The sequence below is a fragment of the Aedes aegypti genome, chromosome 1, assembly GCF_002204515.2.
Source record: "Aedes aegypti strain LVP_AGWG chromosome 1, AaegL5.0 Primary Assembly, whole genome shotgun sequence".
Taxonomy (NCBI): domain Eukaryota; kingdom Metazoa; phylum Arthropoda; class Insecta; order Diptera; family Culicidae; genus Aedes; species Aedes aegypti.
In genome coordinates, this window is record NC_035107.1 from 17,491,362 (window position 1) to 17,510,904 (window position 19,543).

The window sequence follows — 19,543 nt, forward strand, 5'->3', positions numbered from 1 at the left end:
AGCTTAATGAACAATATTCGAAAGAAATAACCATTCAGGGAACACAAAAATACCATTCATTTCTGGAATAAATTTCCGTAGATAGAATAGAAGTTAGGCAATTTTCAAACTGTAATGGTAGTAAAAAAAATGTAAACATTTTGAAAAAGTAAGAAATCTGTATCAAAATAGGATGCTCCATCATTGTATAAGAACATGAAATAAAATGCTTTCAGAAAAAAATATTGTTTATTTTATCAACTTGAAAAACATCCGAAAACAAACAAAAGTTGTGAGTTTTCAGTAAATTTGCACTTTGCGAAAGAGGACCACGTGATTATTGAGCTGAAATCGAATTCAGGTTAACTTCTGCGTTCATGAGTCCTCTCATGGATCCTATAACACTTCCCCGAATACCATTACCCCGAAAACCATCACCCCGAAAGTCAATACCCCGAATGGTCAAGTACCCCGAAAACCAATACCCCGAAATCCATTACCCCGAATAGTCCGTTACCCCGAATACCATTTTCCCGAATGGACCATAACCTCGAATTTTCTTGCCCCGAAAAATTCAAAATGAAGATTCGACAAATCAACACCATACATTTTTTTAATAATTAGTTGAGGTTAAGCACGTCTTCTCTTGTTCGTTGGATGTCATTGTCTATCAAATTGTCGCTAATGTATATGACAAAAAGAATCTAAAGATTCGGAAGTAGAAAACTCCTCCTCTATATGACGAAGTGTTCCCTACTTCAAAATATACTTTACTCAATGATATTAGATAACGGTACTAGCCTGGAAGCCGTAAATGAAATACAATTTACTACTTGATTTTTATTTGAATTCGTGTTCTTGTTATCAAAGATTTATTAATTTAATTTTGTGAGGATGGCTGTGTTCACAGATTCATTGTTACATTTTTCGAACTGCTGATAATGCTGGTACTGAATTTGTTTTCACATGTTAATGTCAGAGACCTCTACCGCCCTCTTTCAAAAGCGTTATATCAATTGATGATCAACTTATTCTGGAATGGCACTAGACTATTATACTGACAACTATTTATAAATGCATCGCTAAAGAACAGCCGATGATAAAAGAAGAAAAAATCATTGATGAAAACGTTAAAAATTATGATGCCGGTAGTCACTATACAAGCGCAACTTTTGAAAGAATAGTCGATAGTTAAAAGAAGGACAATTCTCTTCTTGGAAGTTGTAATACCTACAAGATGTAATACTGACAAGTAATGCAGGAGCTTATTTTCAAAGTCGCCCGTCTGAAGTCACTGTCAACTTTGAATTTCGCTCAAGACAATTTTTTTTTTCGGCTATCACTCAAAATTTAACTAAAACAGTACAACTCGGCTGTTCTATAACTCAAAGAAGGGAAAATCATTGGTTAAAACGTAAACTCTGGCATTATACAACCTCGAAAGAACAGCCGATGATTGAAAGAATAAAAAATTACAGATAGAAATGTTAGTAGTTATTATGCCGACAATTATTTTAACACTGCCAGGAAAAACCTCGCTTGTCGTACATAGAACGAGAGAGATGGAATTTTAGGCTCAAATCCGCGAGCGTCTTTGAAGAATTTCTTGATGTGCATAACTGACTTTCGGGGAAGTGTCGCATTCGGGGAACTGGTTTTCGGGGTAATGGTTTTCGGGGTGATGTGTCATTCGGGGTAACGTTGCATTCGGGGTAATGGTTTTCGGGGTACTGGTTTTCGGGGAGATGGTTTTCGGGGTAATGGTATTCGGGGAAGTGTTATAGGACCCTCTCATGGCGTAGTGGTTAACGCGCCCCAACTAGAGATCGGGGAGTCGTGAGTTCTATTCTCACTGAGAAGACGTGTAACTTTTTCGCAAATCTTCACATCAATTTGTCCATCTAATCCAATTGCAAATTATATGTAATGTTTAGCTTTTCGGTAGTTGTTAAACTTCCACTCGGCTGGTTGGCCGTAAACCACGTTTCATAATTAAAACAAGTAATAACCTAAAACTTTGCCGAAGACACCAAACCGATCAGACAAAAAGTTTCTATGTTTTAATTTTTTGAAAATTGTTAAGGCTCTTTTCTTAGGCCCTTCTTAAAAGTAACGCTAGGGTAAAAATTGCGAACCGATGATGCAAATAGGCATTTTTGGGTATAAAGAAAGCATATGCCAAATTTCAGCCAAATCAAAAAATACAAAAGTAAACCGACATTCGAACTCAAATGGAACCGCTCTTTTGTAAACTTTCAGTTCTGTTTTAAATTGAGCAAATAAATCGCCATACAAGCTAATTTGAAAAAAAAAAAGTTGTAGTGAAAAGCACTAATTTTTGACCTACAAGAAATCTGTGCCAATTTTCGGATTTTCATACAAAGTAGGAAAAAATCGTATGACCACCACCACAGCATAGGTACGGAGTTGTAAGGCAGCGAAGGAAATGACTGCCTCCGAATGCTGGACAATAGCAACCAACGAGCTTCCGCTACGGCAAATGAAATGTAATATGTTGTTAACAAAATGTTAATAAAATCTTAAATTTGTTTTATCAAATTAGGATGATAGTATTGTCTAATAACACAGAACACCTAGATTTAAGAAATGAATGTAATGTTTGGAATGATACTAATAAAGAAATTAAAAAAAGAGGTTAAGCTGATGGCTTATTAGAACTCTTTGGAAAACCCCTTCTTGAGTAATATGTACCTACTTTAGCAAAATCAGTTACAATCAGTTCTCTTATTAGGCACCGTCCACTTTTCTCCAACCACAGTTTCTCAGTTGTTTTTCATCGAATGGTGCTGATTTTTTTTTGCTTGAAGTTTAATAATCATTTGAGCGTATTGCCCACAAAATAATACCCAATAAATCGGTTACAAAACAGTTGAGCAATTGTAGTTAATGCCATGTAGGTACAGTTCTCTCATCTTTGAATCAAAGTCTTAATTCATTTTTGTGACGACCCCTCGGTGGCCCAGATAGCCGTAGCGGTAAACGCGCAGCTATTCAGCAAGACCAAGCTGAGGGTCGTGGGTTCGAATCCCACCGGTCGAGGATCTTTTCGGGTTGGAAATTTTCTCGACTACCCAGGGCATAGAGTATCTTCGTACCTGCCACACGATATACACATGCAAAAATGGTCATTGGCATAGTAAGCTCTCAGTTAATAACTGTGGAAGTGCTCATAAGAACACTAAGCTGAGAAGCAGACTCTGTCCTAGTAGGGACGTAACGCCAGGAAGAAGAAGAAGAAGAAGACGACCCCTCGGTCGGCGCGTCTTACATCTGATCAAACTGATAAATATGGCAACCTAATACGTGGGGAAACGTCATCCAACGTCAAAGAGAATGACAAAACTGATTGCGATACAGAAGACGTTCCGCGTGTGTCACAAATTATTGTCTTATCAATAGGCAAATATAATGCACTCAGGCAAATGGACTATCGATAAACATAGGAAACCCTTATGAAAATTCGCCACAAGGAATCGGGTTGAAATTCCTAAATTTGCCTTATGAAACCGAAATTTGAAAACAAAAATAGTTTTCGCGGCAACCTGGAATCGAACCAAGGACCTTGCGATCGATAGGCTCGTGCGTACACCCCGCGCCTATCGACGCCTTGGTGTGAAGTGATGCTAAGACGATACATAAAGCGTTCGTACTGCGATAATCGTTCCATCTCTCATAAGGCAAAATGTATGAACACAGACAAACAGACATCACACTCTCACCATTGTCCATCGACCACCTTTTTAACGGTCGATACAAAAATATGGTAGGTGGCCAATCCGCCACCCGCAGCGCTCGAATCGTTTTTGTTCGCGTTTGACGTTTACACACTACCGCCATCTGTTGGCCCGTCGGCCAAACGCACTAGTTTTAGCATTGGGCGTACATGTCCTCGTGACTATGATTTTGATCGAGATTTGTTCTAAGTGTTACGTCTGTTTGTCTGTGGTATAAATTTCGATAGTCCAGTTCGCTGCGTGTGCGCCACCGTCATAGAGGTCACTGAGGAAGAACGAGTGAAATGTCACTGAAAATGTTTGTTTACGTCCAAAATTCAATTCTTCAACCCAAAAATTAGTTCATAATCAATCGATTATTGAACTATTTTCCATTGGCATACTCATTTTGAACCATTATTCTTGCCATACGTGTGATTTCACAACAAATTTAACCACTAACAAAGAATCCGGAAGTTTATAACCTATGTTGCCAAACACCAATTTTCCAATTTTATCCCACTAATCGTACATGAGCACTGACCGGATCTGTACATTTTCAAAGGAAAAAAAGTTTATTCTGTTTCTCAATGATCTCTGATCGTCTACAAAATAACTATTCCGAGAAAAAGTGTAAATTGTGTGGTCCTTCCTATGCTGCACACTGTAAGTTCTCAACCAAACCCCTTTTTTGCCGGTTCTCCTACTAGCCACCAGATGTCGGAGTGATCGTTTAGCTTTGAAAATATTTGCCTATTAAAACTTGCTTTCACTTATTAATTATAACTATTCTAAATTACTTTCTATATAAACGCTAATGAATTCCATAAAATGAACATTTGAATTCGAATAACAGGTAAAATATGAAATGTAATACATATAACTAGGTTCCTAATTCATTGCTACTGATGTAGGTTAGACTGTATACTGTGCATGACAAATAGGCAATTGCCACTGAAATCTAATGCTTGTGATACGCCGGTAAGTTTCTAGAAGTATGCACTATTTGGACCGGAAAAAAGATGGCATAAATACTTACAGGACTATTATATAGACTCTAAACAAGGAAGTAGCAGGAGTGAGGAATTACAAGAAGTTTGAAAGAAACCAGGAGAAGAACTAAACGTAAGTTGTTAAAATGGTAAAAATATGCAATTGCTAAAAGTTAACCTAAATACATTGCAGGAAGTTTTTATCAAAGCGATTTCAATTCTTCTCTTCTTCTGTAAACCCAACAATTTTATTAAAAACATTAATATAAAGGTGTACAATAAAATATATTATTTTATTCTTAATCAATCAGCAAAAGAATAATCAAATGATTCTCCCTCGACGAATATTTTTAGCCCAATACCAACTTTTTCTTATCTCATTTAGATCTGTCAAATGATGTATGGGTCATCTGTGTACATTCCGGGCCCAGATTCGCCCAACCTCCCATATCTCGCATAACTTCTGATCTCGCCCTAAAAGCCATTGGTAACCATGTGTGTAGCTCGTTGTTTCTGGGAATTTGAATGGATTTTCATGCTATTTAACAACGCTATGGGGAAGAAAAGATCATTATCTACCTGCCCGTGAGGTTGGTTTGGATCCTTATTCTTTCTTTTGCTCAGAAACAACGAGCTAAACACGTGGTTACCAATGGTATTAGGGCGTTATCTCAGAGTATGCGAGATATGTAACAATTTTCGATGAATTATTGGGTTAACTTTTGTAAAAATCTGTGGATTGATTCTTTAAGTCTTTAAGAGCTCATGTGTAAATTACTGTAAGTGTTTTGAAGAAGTTCATAAAAATATTATTAGAACAAACACTGAAGAAGTTTTGGTGATCTAAGAGAAATTCTTGTATTCTTGGAGTAGTTGTTGGTCAGCGAACACCATGACAATTTTGGAGGAATCCTTGGATGCATTTCATAAATAATCTCCAGAGAAATTCCTCAGGAGAGAAATCATGAAAATAAAGTCATGTAACAAAAATTAAAAAAAAAGCCGAAAGAAAAATTGCTAGTACCTCTGAAAGGATCTCGATAAGAATCTCGAGTATTTGACGGGACATAAAAGGAAATATTTTCTCAAATAAGAAACAAAAGTTTAAAAATATTTTTTTTTTCGATTGGACTCTGGCTGAAATTTTGAAAAGCCTCAAAAGCCACAAGTAGGAGAAACCAAATTTTTAAGTAACTAATTTCGAACAAAATTTGCCTAAGCTATTGTCCAATCAAATTACTTTCCTCTATTAGCAAACTTTTTGAAAAAGTAATATTGAACAGATGGTTGGTTCATCTTGAAGAAAATTTATTTTTTGTGAATGAACAGGAACAAAATGTTACCAAATTAGGAAACCAATGTTTCCCGACAGAGAACACCTAGAGGTAAGAAATGAATGTATATCATACTAATGAACGTTTTAAAATAAAAAAATAAATAATTGAGATTCATCAGCCATACTTGTAGAATGTAGATTAACACTTATCCTTATGGTCCAAAACCTCAAATGAATGCCGAGAATTCCTCTGGGGATTCTCAATGAATAGTAGAATTTATGCTGAAGGAACTGGTGGAAGTTATCTTAAAGAATTCTTGGAAGTAAACTAAACTAAAATAATTGCATAACTCTATAGTCGTCTACAAATAAGGAAAGCAGTGTGAGGATCGGGGTTAACTGGCCAATGATAGATCGTCAGTCGATGGGGCAGCAATTCAACCTTCAGGAATCGTCCAAGTAGTTAATGGATCAGTTCTCAACCAAGAAATAGAACCAACTCGCGTTTTGGATTTCATTTTCTCTCCTGTGAAAGTAAAAAAAAGGGTAGATGTCCCTAGATTTTCATCGAAAAACTATAATATTTATTCAAAAACGGTGAGGTCGCTCGTTGCCTGATAAAAGCCTGGGCACGCCCATGTTTGCTGCTGACCATCGGTCAAGCAATTATATTCTGTGTGCACCATCAGCAAACTGATTGATCTCGTTAGTCAGTCTGCCGTTGACTTCCCGTTCAATCACAGTAAGCAAAATGCACAGTAAGCGTACGATTCTAGTTTGGACGGTGGCCATTTTGGCTACGGTAGGAGCGATCCCAGCAGGCTTTGCCGATGTATCCGATCAAATTTCGGCCACGATCGAGGCGGAGAAAAATGTCGGAGTGTTCACTGTTGGGAATCAACTTCCGGGTCCAAGTGGCAAAGTGGGTCAACAACTGGTCTACACCCTCGGACAACGGGTCGTAGGTGGGTAGATCGCAAAACATAAGAGAGTATAATGTGTAGAATTGAGAACATGTCGTTGATTATAGGTGATCGTCTTGTGTCGACCAAATCGGATAGCAAACAGTGGCCAACGCTGCAGGACGTTACGCTAAGCTTGGCCTATCCACAGTCCGGCGTTGGAGCTGTCGTGACTTACGTCCAGGTGATCGTCAAACAGAGCAGCAATCTTGGCAAAGGGTACGTCGTGTCCGGAGGAATCGGTCAGCGATTCATCCATTTGAACATCGAAGCCTACAGTACCAATTACTTCACTTACACTGTTCAAATCTTTGGATTGTAAACTGTATTAGCGATAAGCACTTACCTCGTAATAAAATCCCGGATTATATCCGGCGCCACCGAACAGGAAGAGCAACGCGTGGCCACTCAGTATGGTGAACATGGCCACCGCCTTGATTCCATTGATGCATCCCAATCCGTGATCGTCTTTGCTGTCCTGTGCGAGCTTCTTGATGTTTTCTATGATCGAAAACGATCGCAGGACATAGACCATCGTGGTTTTCTTCTCATTTCTCCGGGTGCAGATCGATTGGATGTGATACAGGGTGCTCAATACCACCATCAGCACGAAGAACATGATGATCGACACGTAGACGATATCCAGGGTAGATGGCTCCGCGATCACTTCCCTATGGCAGGCGTCTTTCGGTATGGAAACAGCTATTGATCCACTGATCGCTTCCACTACTTGAACTACATCCCGTTCCGAGCAGCTGGCCGGCATGCAAACTCCCCAGTGGACCAAAGCGGTTTCGTTGAATCGCTCAATTCGGGAGACCTGCGTCCGCGTCAGGTAACTTTCCAGGTAAACATCGGCCAAACAATACTGCGAGATGATTCCTTTCCGAAGGCCGGAGTCTCGATCGCGGTTGATGGTCATACACTGATCATAGTGTCCTAAGTGGTACATCTGACCATACTCGATCCCTGCCGTGGACTTGGCCGATGCGTCCAGCACTGTGCGTAAAAAAAGAGAGAAAGGAAATGGTTGTTAGGCTCGTGTTAGGCTAATTTCGAATTTACCGAAGCGATGCCACGATTAGTATTCAAAGCTGGTGTCGGTGCTTCCATGCGCTCTGGCCGCTCGACTAGACGGGCATATTGATTATCTCCACGGAGGGAGGTAAACATCAAGACAAGGTTGATTAAATATGAGCGGTCGCAGATCGGTTCTGATGCGTGTCAACAATGGTCTAGATTTGCTAGTTATGATAATTGGAACCCGGAAAAAGCAATATGTACTATCTTTTCATTATAGTGGATGATGGAATAGCAGGAACGGTTGTTCTAATTAAGGAAATCTGCTAGGAAGTGGTATTAATATTCTGAAAGCGTACAAATTTGAATAGAAAGATCAAGGTTAGCTGTATGATTTCTATTTCTCAGAAATTCTTGAATCATGAACCTCACTTATAGAATGACGATTAGAACCTTAACAATGTTGGAAAGCAGGTACCGTTTTGAATCATATTACGGACAGCTTCAAATTCCGGACACTCTACTTTGTATGGGAAACATTTCACACGAAATGTTTCAATTTTTGCTGTTCAAAAGTTCTCACTTTCGATGCTCGTTTTAATATGCTTTTTCCATAAAAATCTTTGCAACCTTATAATGTCCAACTGCCTTAGACGTCTCTTTAGTGGCTTGACGACTTCAACTGATGGTTTGACTTTTCTATTAATGATTTCCATGAGCTGTCCGGAATTCGAAGCAAAGTGTCCGGAATATGAGGCAAAAGTGAGAAAGCGTCCGAAATAAGAATCACGAAAAGGCCACATATTTCGATTTATTTAAAATTATTTAAGTTGCGGAAGCGTATTCTTCACCTACCATTTGAAAGTTAAGGGTTCCCGACGCTCGATAACGCTGATAAATCATACAGAATGATTTTTGTTTTATGCTCTATGCTGAGTTATACTTCACTAAAGCCTTAAGTGTCCGTAATATGAATCAAAACGGTACATCACACACCTTGCAGTGGAGATGTCTTGGGTAAGAATTGTAGAGGTAGTATGTAAATTAATGAATTGTAGATATCTTTACCCAGACATGAAATAAATGAGAGGAGATGGCTGGTAGCGATATCAGTCAGTAGCCTGCGGTGTGAAGCGAATAGCCTTGTTTTTTGTAGTTCAGTTTTTTCAACAAACAACCATAAATCTCGTCTGAAACTAAATTAAATTGCAACCCATTTTTAATTCATGTTTATTTTGTAATTTCTGTACTTTCGTCTCACCCTACTTCGTTTTAAAATTAATGACTTTTACAAGGAAAATAACCATAATCGTTTCACAAATTTCCAAAACCAGTGTTTTTGCTCAAATTTGAAGCAATGTTCGTGAAAATCTATCATTGCACTACACTTGATGTATAATGCAATGATAAATTTTTATGAGGATTTCCTTGAATTCGAACGGAAAAACTGGTGTTTAGTGTTTGCTAATTGAATGATGGATTCTTACGCCTTAAAAGAATTCTTACAGATTCCCGGATATCTGAGGAACCCATGTTTAAAGATAGTGCTGTACCGATATCGATATTTGAAAATACGATATCGACGATAATTTTATACTGATATCGGATATGTTACTTCGTATATGACTAAAATTTAGTGATCTCTAAAGTGTCAACTAAAAGTACAATTTGTGATACGCTGACCGATTTTTAATGGTACGCGATCGATTATAGCCGTCGACTCTCACACTAATCCAGTCCAGTGACAACTGTCGAAAAACTCAAGTGACAGAAGGCAGAGACGCATTTTGAACGCTGAAGTTCTGTGAGCGTTCTCAAATCATCCTTTGGTTGCTCTCGTATTCATGTTCAGCTTCTTGAACACACACACGATGACTAGATTGATCATTGAGTTGTGATTTTCAGAATTTTTGACGTGCTAGCAATTACGTTTTTCGACCAATTTTGCGTAGCCATAAACCACAAAAATATTTACGGTCCCCCAAGGAATTTTATAATATCTCCGGAGCCGGATGGCCAATGATCAAGATCGAGATCGAGATTCTGGAACTATAAGATATTTTTGAACACTTGTGAAAACCTGGTGCAAACATATTGAGAAACAAAAAAGTTATCGCGGTTCGAATATTTTGAAACATGAAGCTGCTAGTAGAGAGGTTAAACAAACATTTTTTTATGCTTTGTCTCCAATCGAATGTAAATGCCGGGGATCCAAAATATATACTTTTAAGTTTTTCACTAAGTAAAACTTAAATTCTCAAAACTCACGCTTGAGATTTTTCATGCGTAAGTTGTCAATCACGAAACTCAGCAGTAAAAAAATCATGAATGAGTTGGCTCATCTGTTTGATTCATTGCTTCGTATTTCCACAGTTTTCTTACACAAAACCATGATTTCTTAATAGTCTGGTTGAATTACAATTTTTTTTTCTAACGTAAACAACAACATTCAACTTTCACGAGTATTTGACAAGTTTTATGACTAAATACGTTTTGACAGCTTGAGTATGATTGAGTGGTTTTGCATGGAAATCTCAAGTGTGAGATTTGCAAAGCAGATCTCTAATCAGTTCACTATAGCTGGAGAACTGATTGATTAAGATTAGAATGTGAGTCTATCAATACTGCTTTGACGGTCCAAAGTGTATTGAGAGGCCCAAAATAATGGAAAACAGTGCTTTAAAATTCAATTATTTTCGACGTATTCTGGGCTTTACATGACCATGTGAGCATTTTTCTCTCATAGAGGAAGTCTATCTCCTCATTTTGGCATGCACATTGTCTTGATAACGCAGTGCTAGTCATAAATTGGGACCAGAATCGAAAATCACTTCCTTAAGGGGTTTAAAATACGATCGTTATCCTAGGTGTCAATTTTTTCATCCTTTCCATTTCCTCGATGTTGGGGTCAAATGGTCACCCTAACGCTATCAACTAGGCTCTCCGTTGGCAGCCTCGACTGTCACCGGTAGAGGTCATTGTTGTATGAACGATGCTCGATTCCATTATTGTATTGTGTGATGTAGTTTATTAAAGTCACGTTTTTATCCATCTCAATACATTAGTTTTAAAGTTAACCAACCCACGATTTTATTACCCCAACTTTGGCAGGTGGGTTTTTTTCTCGGCTGAATTGTCTAAAACTTTGCAAGTACGGACCATATTGTTGCCAAATAGGGGAAGGGTAGTAAAATGAACACCTCAAGGATATCATCTTGTTTCTGATTGAAAAAAAAAACAATTAATTTGTATGGTTCGGTAGCACTACATCAAAGATATATTTTTTTATTCTTTTATCGTTAGCAAAAAACGAATACAATGTTCATTTTACTTGCACTAGGTGGCTACAGCTCAGTGCTGCTACATATACAGATTTATCTGTATTCCACAGATTTGTTTATTCTGACACAGATTCAATTTATATGGAACACAGATTTTCTTTAAACAATTTTTGTGTGGACACAGATTTTTTTTTGCATGGGACACAGATTTTGTAACCTGGTGGCTACAGATTTTTTATCAAATCATCTGGCAGCTCTGCTACAGCTGTTGGTGGTAAAATGAACATCATACAAAATACCGATACCAAAATACCGAGAAGAACCGATATTTTTGAAAATTTCCATTGCATTTCAGCTTGAGCTTGAGCTTGATTGGCCACACGTGGTTGCTACTCTCGTCAGATCAGTTGCATTTACACAAGGATCCAACGGATCCAACCGAATGACTACTTGGAAACTGAGAGAGACACGCGAAGCGGAAAAATATCAACGTCATATGCAGCCTAGATTCCACTGTCCCGAAACGTCAAGTGCAGTCCGTCGTTTTTATGGCTGAAAAAGTGAAAAGTATTGTATTCAAAATAAACTATTATTGAAAACCACAGTCAGCGGAGCAGTTTTTTCAAAAATGCTGATAAATCTAAACACAAGACTACTTATTTATAATATCTGCTACCGGCATGAAATTTCACTCAAGATGCCGTTTATGCTTCTATGTGATGCAAACGCAATAGTTTTTTGGCTGAAATGGTTATGTGAGAGCTTGAACGGCTTGCACAAGATTGATGTAAACACTAAGTGGAATAAGAAAAAAACTCAGCAATCGCAGAAAAAGAAGACCATCTTCACGAGTCTCGTCTCAGCTTGGGACTAACAGACACCCTCAGCAAAGACAAATTAAAGACCTCCGTGTCCCTTGCAGTTACCCAAAATTTTATGGCACATAAGGTAATAGAACAAAATCTAGAATGCCGTGAAAAGTGTACTGCGATCTGTCAAACTTGGGTATCTTTTGCAGTACCAAGGGACCAACTGCAGTACTAGAAGTGGTACCCAATCTGAGCCCGAGTGAGACAGACCTGCCCTCAGTGTATAAGTGCTGGTGATCTACTATTTTTAGGCAACAATGAGCAGTGGGACGGATTGGGGTTTTAGGAGGAAAAATGGAACTCACGCCTTCAATTGCGATTTTACGTAAAAATGATGTTCTACAAAGTTGTTCCTATTATAAAAACATTATTTTTTTTGGTCGGATCGAAAATTAGGGTGGCCCTTTGTAAAAAAAAGATAATCATCAAAACTTTTTTTATTTTAAGGAATATCGATGTAGTTTGTTCTACAAAGTTAAAGATCGGAAAATTTTAAGCTGATTTAACAAAAAAAGTTTTTTTTGTAGTTCAAAAATTGACCGTTTTAGAGCATTTTTTGCTATTCATGGAGGGTGGCCCATCAAAAATTGGTTTTTGTGTTTTATTTTAAATATTTAAAGTTTCTCAGCAATCGAGCAAGAGTTGTCAAATATTTTTTACGCACGCTGAAAACGATTCACACAAAAATGTTATCGTCCACGAAAATTTTGCTTCTTCTGAAGTAGCTTATTTTCTGAATACACGAGTGTCGCACAGTGCGTTGCTCGATAGACAAAAATCGAATTTCAAGTTATTTTATCCGACGATAATAAGTATCCACAAGTGTTTATGAATAGCATCCGTTATTGAAACAAGTATTGATAAGCTTTAGTCGGAGAAGCAGAAAATCTGTTTTGTCGCATGTTTTCAGCATTACTCTCAACTAGTACTGAGGGTGTTGAAACCAATCTATTCAATCAAAATCTAAGAGAGAACATGACTGAAGGTTAGTAAAGCATATTTGATGGGATAAGATCAACAATTTTGACTTTGAATATGAGAAATCGGCACTTTGTGTTGGCTATGAAATAGATTGTACCCCGTTTGGCATAAAGTCGTTTGGCATAAGGTCGTTTGGCATAAAGCCGTTTGGCATAAAGTCGTTTGGCATACTGGTCGTTTGGCATAATGGCCGTTTGGCATAATGGTCATTTGGCATAATGGCCGTTTGGCATAATCATTGACTTGGAATGATATCGGCATTTTTGAAGCTTTTGTCGAGATCAACACCACCGAGCCTATAGCAAACATTTCTGGTAGGTTCTGAACAAATGTGGTGTTCGTTCAGAGATTTCCAAGCTATAACTTTAAAAAAAATGTTGTGACTTTGGATAGCATTACTAAATAAAACTCGTGACGGGTCTGGTGGAAGATCTTTTTTTTTTCGTAATATTATTTTTTTATACATCCCAGAACATAGAGTATCTTTGAGCTTGTTGCGATATACATATTTGAATATAGTAAATTGGCAAAGAAAGTTTGCTCTGTCCCAGTTTGGACGTAACACTCGATGAAAACTACTTGATAAAAGAAGGGAAAATTTATTTGCTAAATATAAAAAGCTCCAAAGATCTATTTCTGTAGCATAATGAAAAAATAGCCTATATATGAGAGCAGATTATTTTTCGTTTAAAATGCTTAAGGCTCTAACGCAAAAAAAATTATCACAGCATAACTTCAATGAACAACACATTTTTAAATAAATACATTTGTGGCAAAACTTTTCAACCATTCAATATAAATTTACTAATTTTTGAAGTGTACCTCAAAAGCACCATCTATTATCGAAAGAAGGGTAAATTTGTGATTGAGATAATATTTTTCCAGCATATTTCGAAAGGAGATCATGCGTTTGCAAAAAAAGTTGAATAATGGCAGATTCTAACGTAATGATCATTACAATAGCACGTCTTGCAAAAATTGATAAACCAGAAAAATATAAAAATTGTTAACATTTAGCTTTACTAAATAATAAACTTTAAAACAGTATATATATAAAGAACAACCTATTTATAAAAGAAGGCAAAATTTATGATTAAATCAATAGAAAATTGGACGACAAAAAATATTGCGGCATAATAAAACAAAAAGATATCAACAATTGCGTTTAGAATCATCGAAGTGTTTGTGCTACTTTTCCCCGAATGTGGTTTCTCCAAATGTCGGTTCCCGGAATACCTGTTCATCAAATGACCCTTTTCCCTGAATGCCATTACCCCGAATGAGCGGTTTTCCTGAAAAGTGGTGCAGTTTAAATCGGTGCTACAATAGTCTTCAGTGGCTGGATAGTGAACGAGAAAAAACGATAAGCAATCAAAAGAAGGAGGTATTCTGTCATTCTTGGTTATACACATGTTGGAAAAATGCTGAGGACGGTAAAATTCGTAAGAACAGCCAATCAAATAAAGAAGGGTGCATATTAGATGATCAGTTCTTTCACCACCCTGAAATGTATAAAGTTACGACAATTATGAGTGCTAAAACCTTTTCGGGAACCGGGATATTTGGAGAACTGGCGTTCGGAGAAACGACATTCGGGAAACCGACATTCGGGGAAAAGTAGTACAACCCATCGAAGTAACTGCAGTAATCGATGTCTCGATTTGCTGATAACTTGAGCACATCAATGTTATCGAATGCCACCCACTTGGAAACAATAAAATATTTGAAAAATAAAGCTCCAAAGAACAGTCTATGTATAAAAGAAGGTGAAATTTATTTAAATTTTAAATCAACGGTTTTTATACCAATAATTATAGTTTCATCATATTTAGAAAAATAAACCTAGAACGTTAAAAAGAAGGGTCAATTTGTGCTATCAAATGCAATAATTTATTCCAATAGCGTAACTTAAAAGGAGAATTAATGTTTGAAAGAAGGGTAATAAAATAGTATTGACAATAACTTTCCTAATATGCTTTCGTTTAATCAAGAGCATATGATTGTTGAATAAAGTATCATTTTGTATCATGACTCCAAAAATAAGCGTGATATCACCAGAAAGATTCAATAGAAACGTAAAAACGAATGCCATCTTAAAAAATTCTTGACTTCAGACTCATTATGCCAAACGACTTTATGCCAAACGACTTTATGCCAAATGACCTACCACCATGAAATCAAGCTTATGAAATTCTAACATGTAACTTTGAATATCGATTCAAAAAAAGCTCCACCAAGTTCCACCCTAAATCACGTACATACATGTTTCTTAGAGTGTCCTCTAAGAGCTGCAACTCCCTGCAACTCTTCGAGATTTTTGACTATTTTGAGGTATACTCCTTAACTAGCACAAGTATGAAAACGGATTGATTGTGATTAAAAAAATTGAAAATCTTGCAACGCTCTGTAGTCTTGACTCAACTAGACATTACACCCAGGGTGGGTGTACGGCTGTCAACTACAAACAAAGCTCGCCTAACAATCATCTCTCACGCGGGCCGACCCAAACAGCATCATCTCTCACGCGGGAAGGCCCAAATAGCACAGGTCGAAAACGCGGGCCATGCCAGGCAGCAAATGCTGATGCATTTCAACACTCAAACAGCGGGATCCCTAGCAGCGTTGTGAGCCAAACGAACACACCCACGAAACATGAACGGTAGGCGCACCTCGTTGCGTATACCCCCCCTGATTACACCAGAGCAAGTTGATACTTTAAATAACATATTTTAAATAAAGTTTACAAGATTTTATTCAAATTTTATGTTAAAATCTGAAAAATTGAAAAAATGCGATATTTTTTGCATAAAAGCATATAAGTCACTTTTGCAGCTACGAGTGAGAAGAGACATATTTGCAAGTAACTTCTCACATCATTATGAGCAATAAAAGTACAGATTGCAAGGTTTTTCTTAGAAAATAATGAAATTGGCGCTTGGGATAATTTTGCGATTATGCGTGTATTATATGCCATTTATGCAATTTGTAGCTCGTTTGATCAGAAACAACTTTCCCTTCCATACCAAGGTGCTCAAATTGCTTGATCATCCAGTTTTGATTTTTGTCCCATTTCTCCATACAATCAACGCACTGTGTGTCGGTTGCAATTTTCATGTTTGCATAAAGTAGAGTAAAGTGGGGCAAAAGTTCGAGTGGGGCAAGAGTTTCTTTTTAAGATTTCTAGCTCAATTCAAAACAAAACTTATAAATGTCATGGTGGTTCGAATGCTAGTCAAGTAAGAGACTTTCACTCCAAATATCATAAAAAATCCGTTGCATGGAACCAATTGAAGATAAAATCTTTTTCAATATTTTATGTAAGGGCGTTTCTTGGCCTATCGTAAGGATGCTTTGAAGTGTATTAGTTTTTACATAAATGCTTGGAAACAATTGTTAGCCCATATGGGGCAAAAGTTCGAATCAACGGGGCAAAAGTTCAACCCATGTATAAACTCATGGAAAAATGCAAATTTCCTTAAATCCATGTACTATCTTCAAATTTAGCGAAATTTGCCTGATAGTGCAAAAAAAGTCACCAAAATTTCGAATTTTCACTTTGTTTTGCGAAAAACTGCTATTTTGGGTATATTACAATTCACTCTGTTTTGGGCAACTTTTTAATGAAAATTAACTGTGTATTTTTCTGTTAACATAAGTTCATGGCTGGTATATAGCTGGTATAATTCATGTACGTCAAGGTGAGCCGAGATTCCGCTGTCACGAACTGTCACTGTGAGCCCAGATCTAAAACAATGGACAAACATGATAAAAGCGCGTAATTAATCAAAACATATTTCTGCATTTTATCAAATGTGGCCAAAAATCGATTGAAAAGCTATTCATACTTATTCAAAAGTAATGTCACGAAAGCACCTTTTATTCTGATTGAATATAAAGTATTCAAATACGATTCATTTCACTTTTTCCAATAAAAATGAACATGAAATGCATAGAAAAATTTGGCCCTTTTTCCATATTTGTCCAGAACGATCGAAGGTACACAACAAAACAAAACTAGCGATTTTCATCAAGTCTGCCTTGATTGTCGTTGGCAAGCTGGAGTTTCCTTGCAGTTTGAAATCACTTTGTGTCATATTTCGTGTGTAGTATCTGTGCCTCCCTCCCAGGTATAAAGTATGCATTTCATAAAAGTAGATATCTTGTGTTTAAGTCAGCGAACTTTTGCACCCCACTAGATTCGAACTCTTGCCCCACCGGTGGGGCAAAAGTTCGTTTAAGACAATCAATTTAGAAACTGTTATAACTAAAAATGGTTTACTATTTTGACAAAAGTTTGTTCACCAAAATCAAAGCCAATATGTTGAAGGTTCATTGTGTGGTATTTATTTCTTTTCAACTGCTATTGTATATCAGAAAATTTTGATTATACCACTAAAGTCGAACTTTTACCCCACCTTACTCTAAGCAGTTGTTTATTGATTGTTTTGAATTCCATTGAATGTAGGCTATCTATCACTGATTCTCTGCTTACGGATGTAGATCTCATGATATATATTCCAGAATGCTATTGAGTGAAGAAAAGAGTATTGAACACAACAGTTTATAGATCTTCATAACATGAGTCTACTACTCATGTACCGCTTATCAAACTATCAGTTATTACGCTGCTAGATCTTGTAGAACTTTCGTTGTTTTCATCAAGATTCGCAGTTAATTTATGAGCACGTACCAAATTCAAACTTCTTCAATATGTAACCAATTATGCTCGTTGATTTGAAGTATTATATTTCAGGAAGTTCTTGGATGTATGTATGTATGTACGCACATAAAAATTTAGTTTTAGGAGCTCTATTTAGATTCAATGAAATGCAATTCATTGAATTACTAGTAGTGCGTACTGCATCAATGATCGGCCACTATGTACCTCATGACGTATGTAGATTCTATATTCCAAGAAGTCCTTGGATGGCTCAGAACATTACTTAAATGCAACACAATAATACAACAACAAAATTAGATGATAGTGATGAGGGATCATGGCTGCATGATCAGAATTCACCTTGGTAAGTCGATTCATGCAACCTCAGTTCAAACAATGACCCAACTATCAGTACTCTAAAGACAACGTGAACATACGTTACGTCGATAATCTAAGCATCGAACCATTCGAAGGTTATTTTTATAATGATAAAAATCAGGTAAAAGTAAGGGTATAAGCAAAGACAAATTAAAGACCCCCATGTCCCTTGCAGTTGCCCAAAATTTTAAGGCTCATAAGATAATCTAGAATTCCGTTCAAAGTGTACTGCGATCTGTCAAACTTGGGTACCATTTGCACTACCGAGGGACCAACTGCAGTACTAGAAGTGGTACCCAATCTGAGCCCGAGTGGGACGGACCTGGTACAACCCTTTGTTAAAATTACGATAAAATGAACATTGGTGCACGCCTTTAGCTATAAGTAAACATGTCTTTAAATACTAAATAAACTTAACACTAATCCACAAAAACGACGCACTGTCACAGCAATCGGTACCTATTAATTTATGCTCAGCTGACCGGACGCTGCTTGTGGGTCAGACATGCAATGAACGATTAGCTGAACTTCAACTTGCCGGCTAATGAAACCCGTTCACTAGAGGGTGTGTTAGCAAAACTCGTTATAGGTACATAGATGTAATCTTAAATGTGATTTGTCAAGGTCATTTTTGATCGGGAAGTTATTTTAGCGTAGGGTCCTTGAAACTAGTATTTTAATTATGGCAACTGCCTGGAGATGGCCTATCTATTTACTCTGATTGATGCTACCAATGAACTCCTTTATGCACTGAAAATAGCGTAGCAGTTAAAAATATTGTAGGATATATATCAAAGGACTAAATTGAATATAGCATAGCATTGACTAACTGTACAATGTCAATGGATGGGTCTTTCCGCTTATTCTCGAAGTGCACATTTCAGCAGATTTAATATTATTGTCCAATAACGGCGCCGGCCAAGTCCTTACAGTCAGTTGGGATGGGGAAGGGATAACTAATATCCCTAATGTAATGGTTGTTGCTTCTATAGACCGAGAATACCTCTACATCTCCACAATCACATCGGGTAAAGGTGTTTATTTTCGAGAAAGGAAAAAGATCTGGTAGTCACCTCTGGTCGGTGATGCGATCCTTGGATAAGGGGGAAAATACGACTCTAATTTAAAATTGGTTTTACATTTTTTTACATCGCGATGGAAAGCTATTGGTAGAAGATTTCGTGACCCTGTAATACGTCGGCATTTATAATCTCAAACTATCTCTTTTTTGTAGGGGTAGGGGTGGTAAAATGAACACCTTTAGGAAATCATCTTGTTTCTGATAGAAAAACGAGGAATTTGTATATTTCTATCGCCCAACATCAAACGTAGTGATGACACTAATTCAGACTATAATAGATAAATTTTCACATATTTTTATCTCTAGCAAGTGGTGCTATTTATCTCTAGT

General features: G+C 37.1%; 2 protein-coding genes across 2 annotated transcripts in view; one reads left to right on the top strand and one right to left on the bottom strand.

Annotated features, from left to right (window-relative positions):
• The window catches only part of LOC5567316 (nose resistant to fluoxetine protein 6), a 91,973-nt gene that overhangs the window by 23,279 nt on the left and 49,151 nt on the right, over positions 1–19,543 (bottom strand). Inside the window, exon 2 of the mRNA XM_021839035.1 lies at positions 7,290–7,942. Within this exon, the coding sequence (XP_021694727.1) occupies positions 7,290–7,942 (653 nt within the window). The remainder of the gene's footprint in view (positions 1–7,289; positions 7,943–19,543) is intronic.
• LOC5565507 lies at positions 6,692–7,364 on the top strand. The gene is made up of 2 exons (XM_001649786.2): positions 6,692–6,946; positions 7,012–7,364. The coding sequence occupies exons 1-2, from the start codon at positions 6,733–6,735 to the stop codon at positions 7,263–7,265; spliced, it is 468 nt and encodes a 155-aa protein (XP_001649836.2). The 5' UTR covers positions 6,692–6,732; the 3' UTR covers positions 7,266–7,364.

Coding starts and splice junctions, on each gene's coding strand:
- LOC5565507 (XM_001649786.2), top strand. CDS start 6,733: ATGCACAGTAAGCGTACGATTCTAGTTTGGACGGTGGCCATTTTGGCT. Junction 6,947..7,011: donor CCTCGGACAACGGGTCGTAG/GTGGGTAGATCG, acceptor CGTTGATTATAG/GTGATCGTCTTGTGTCGACC.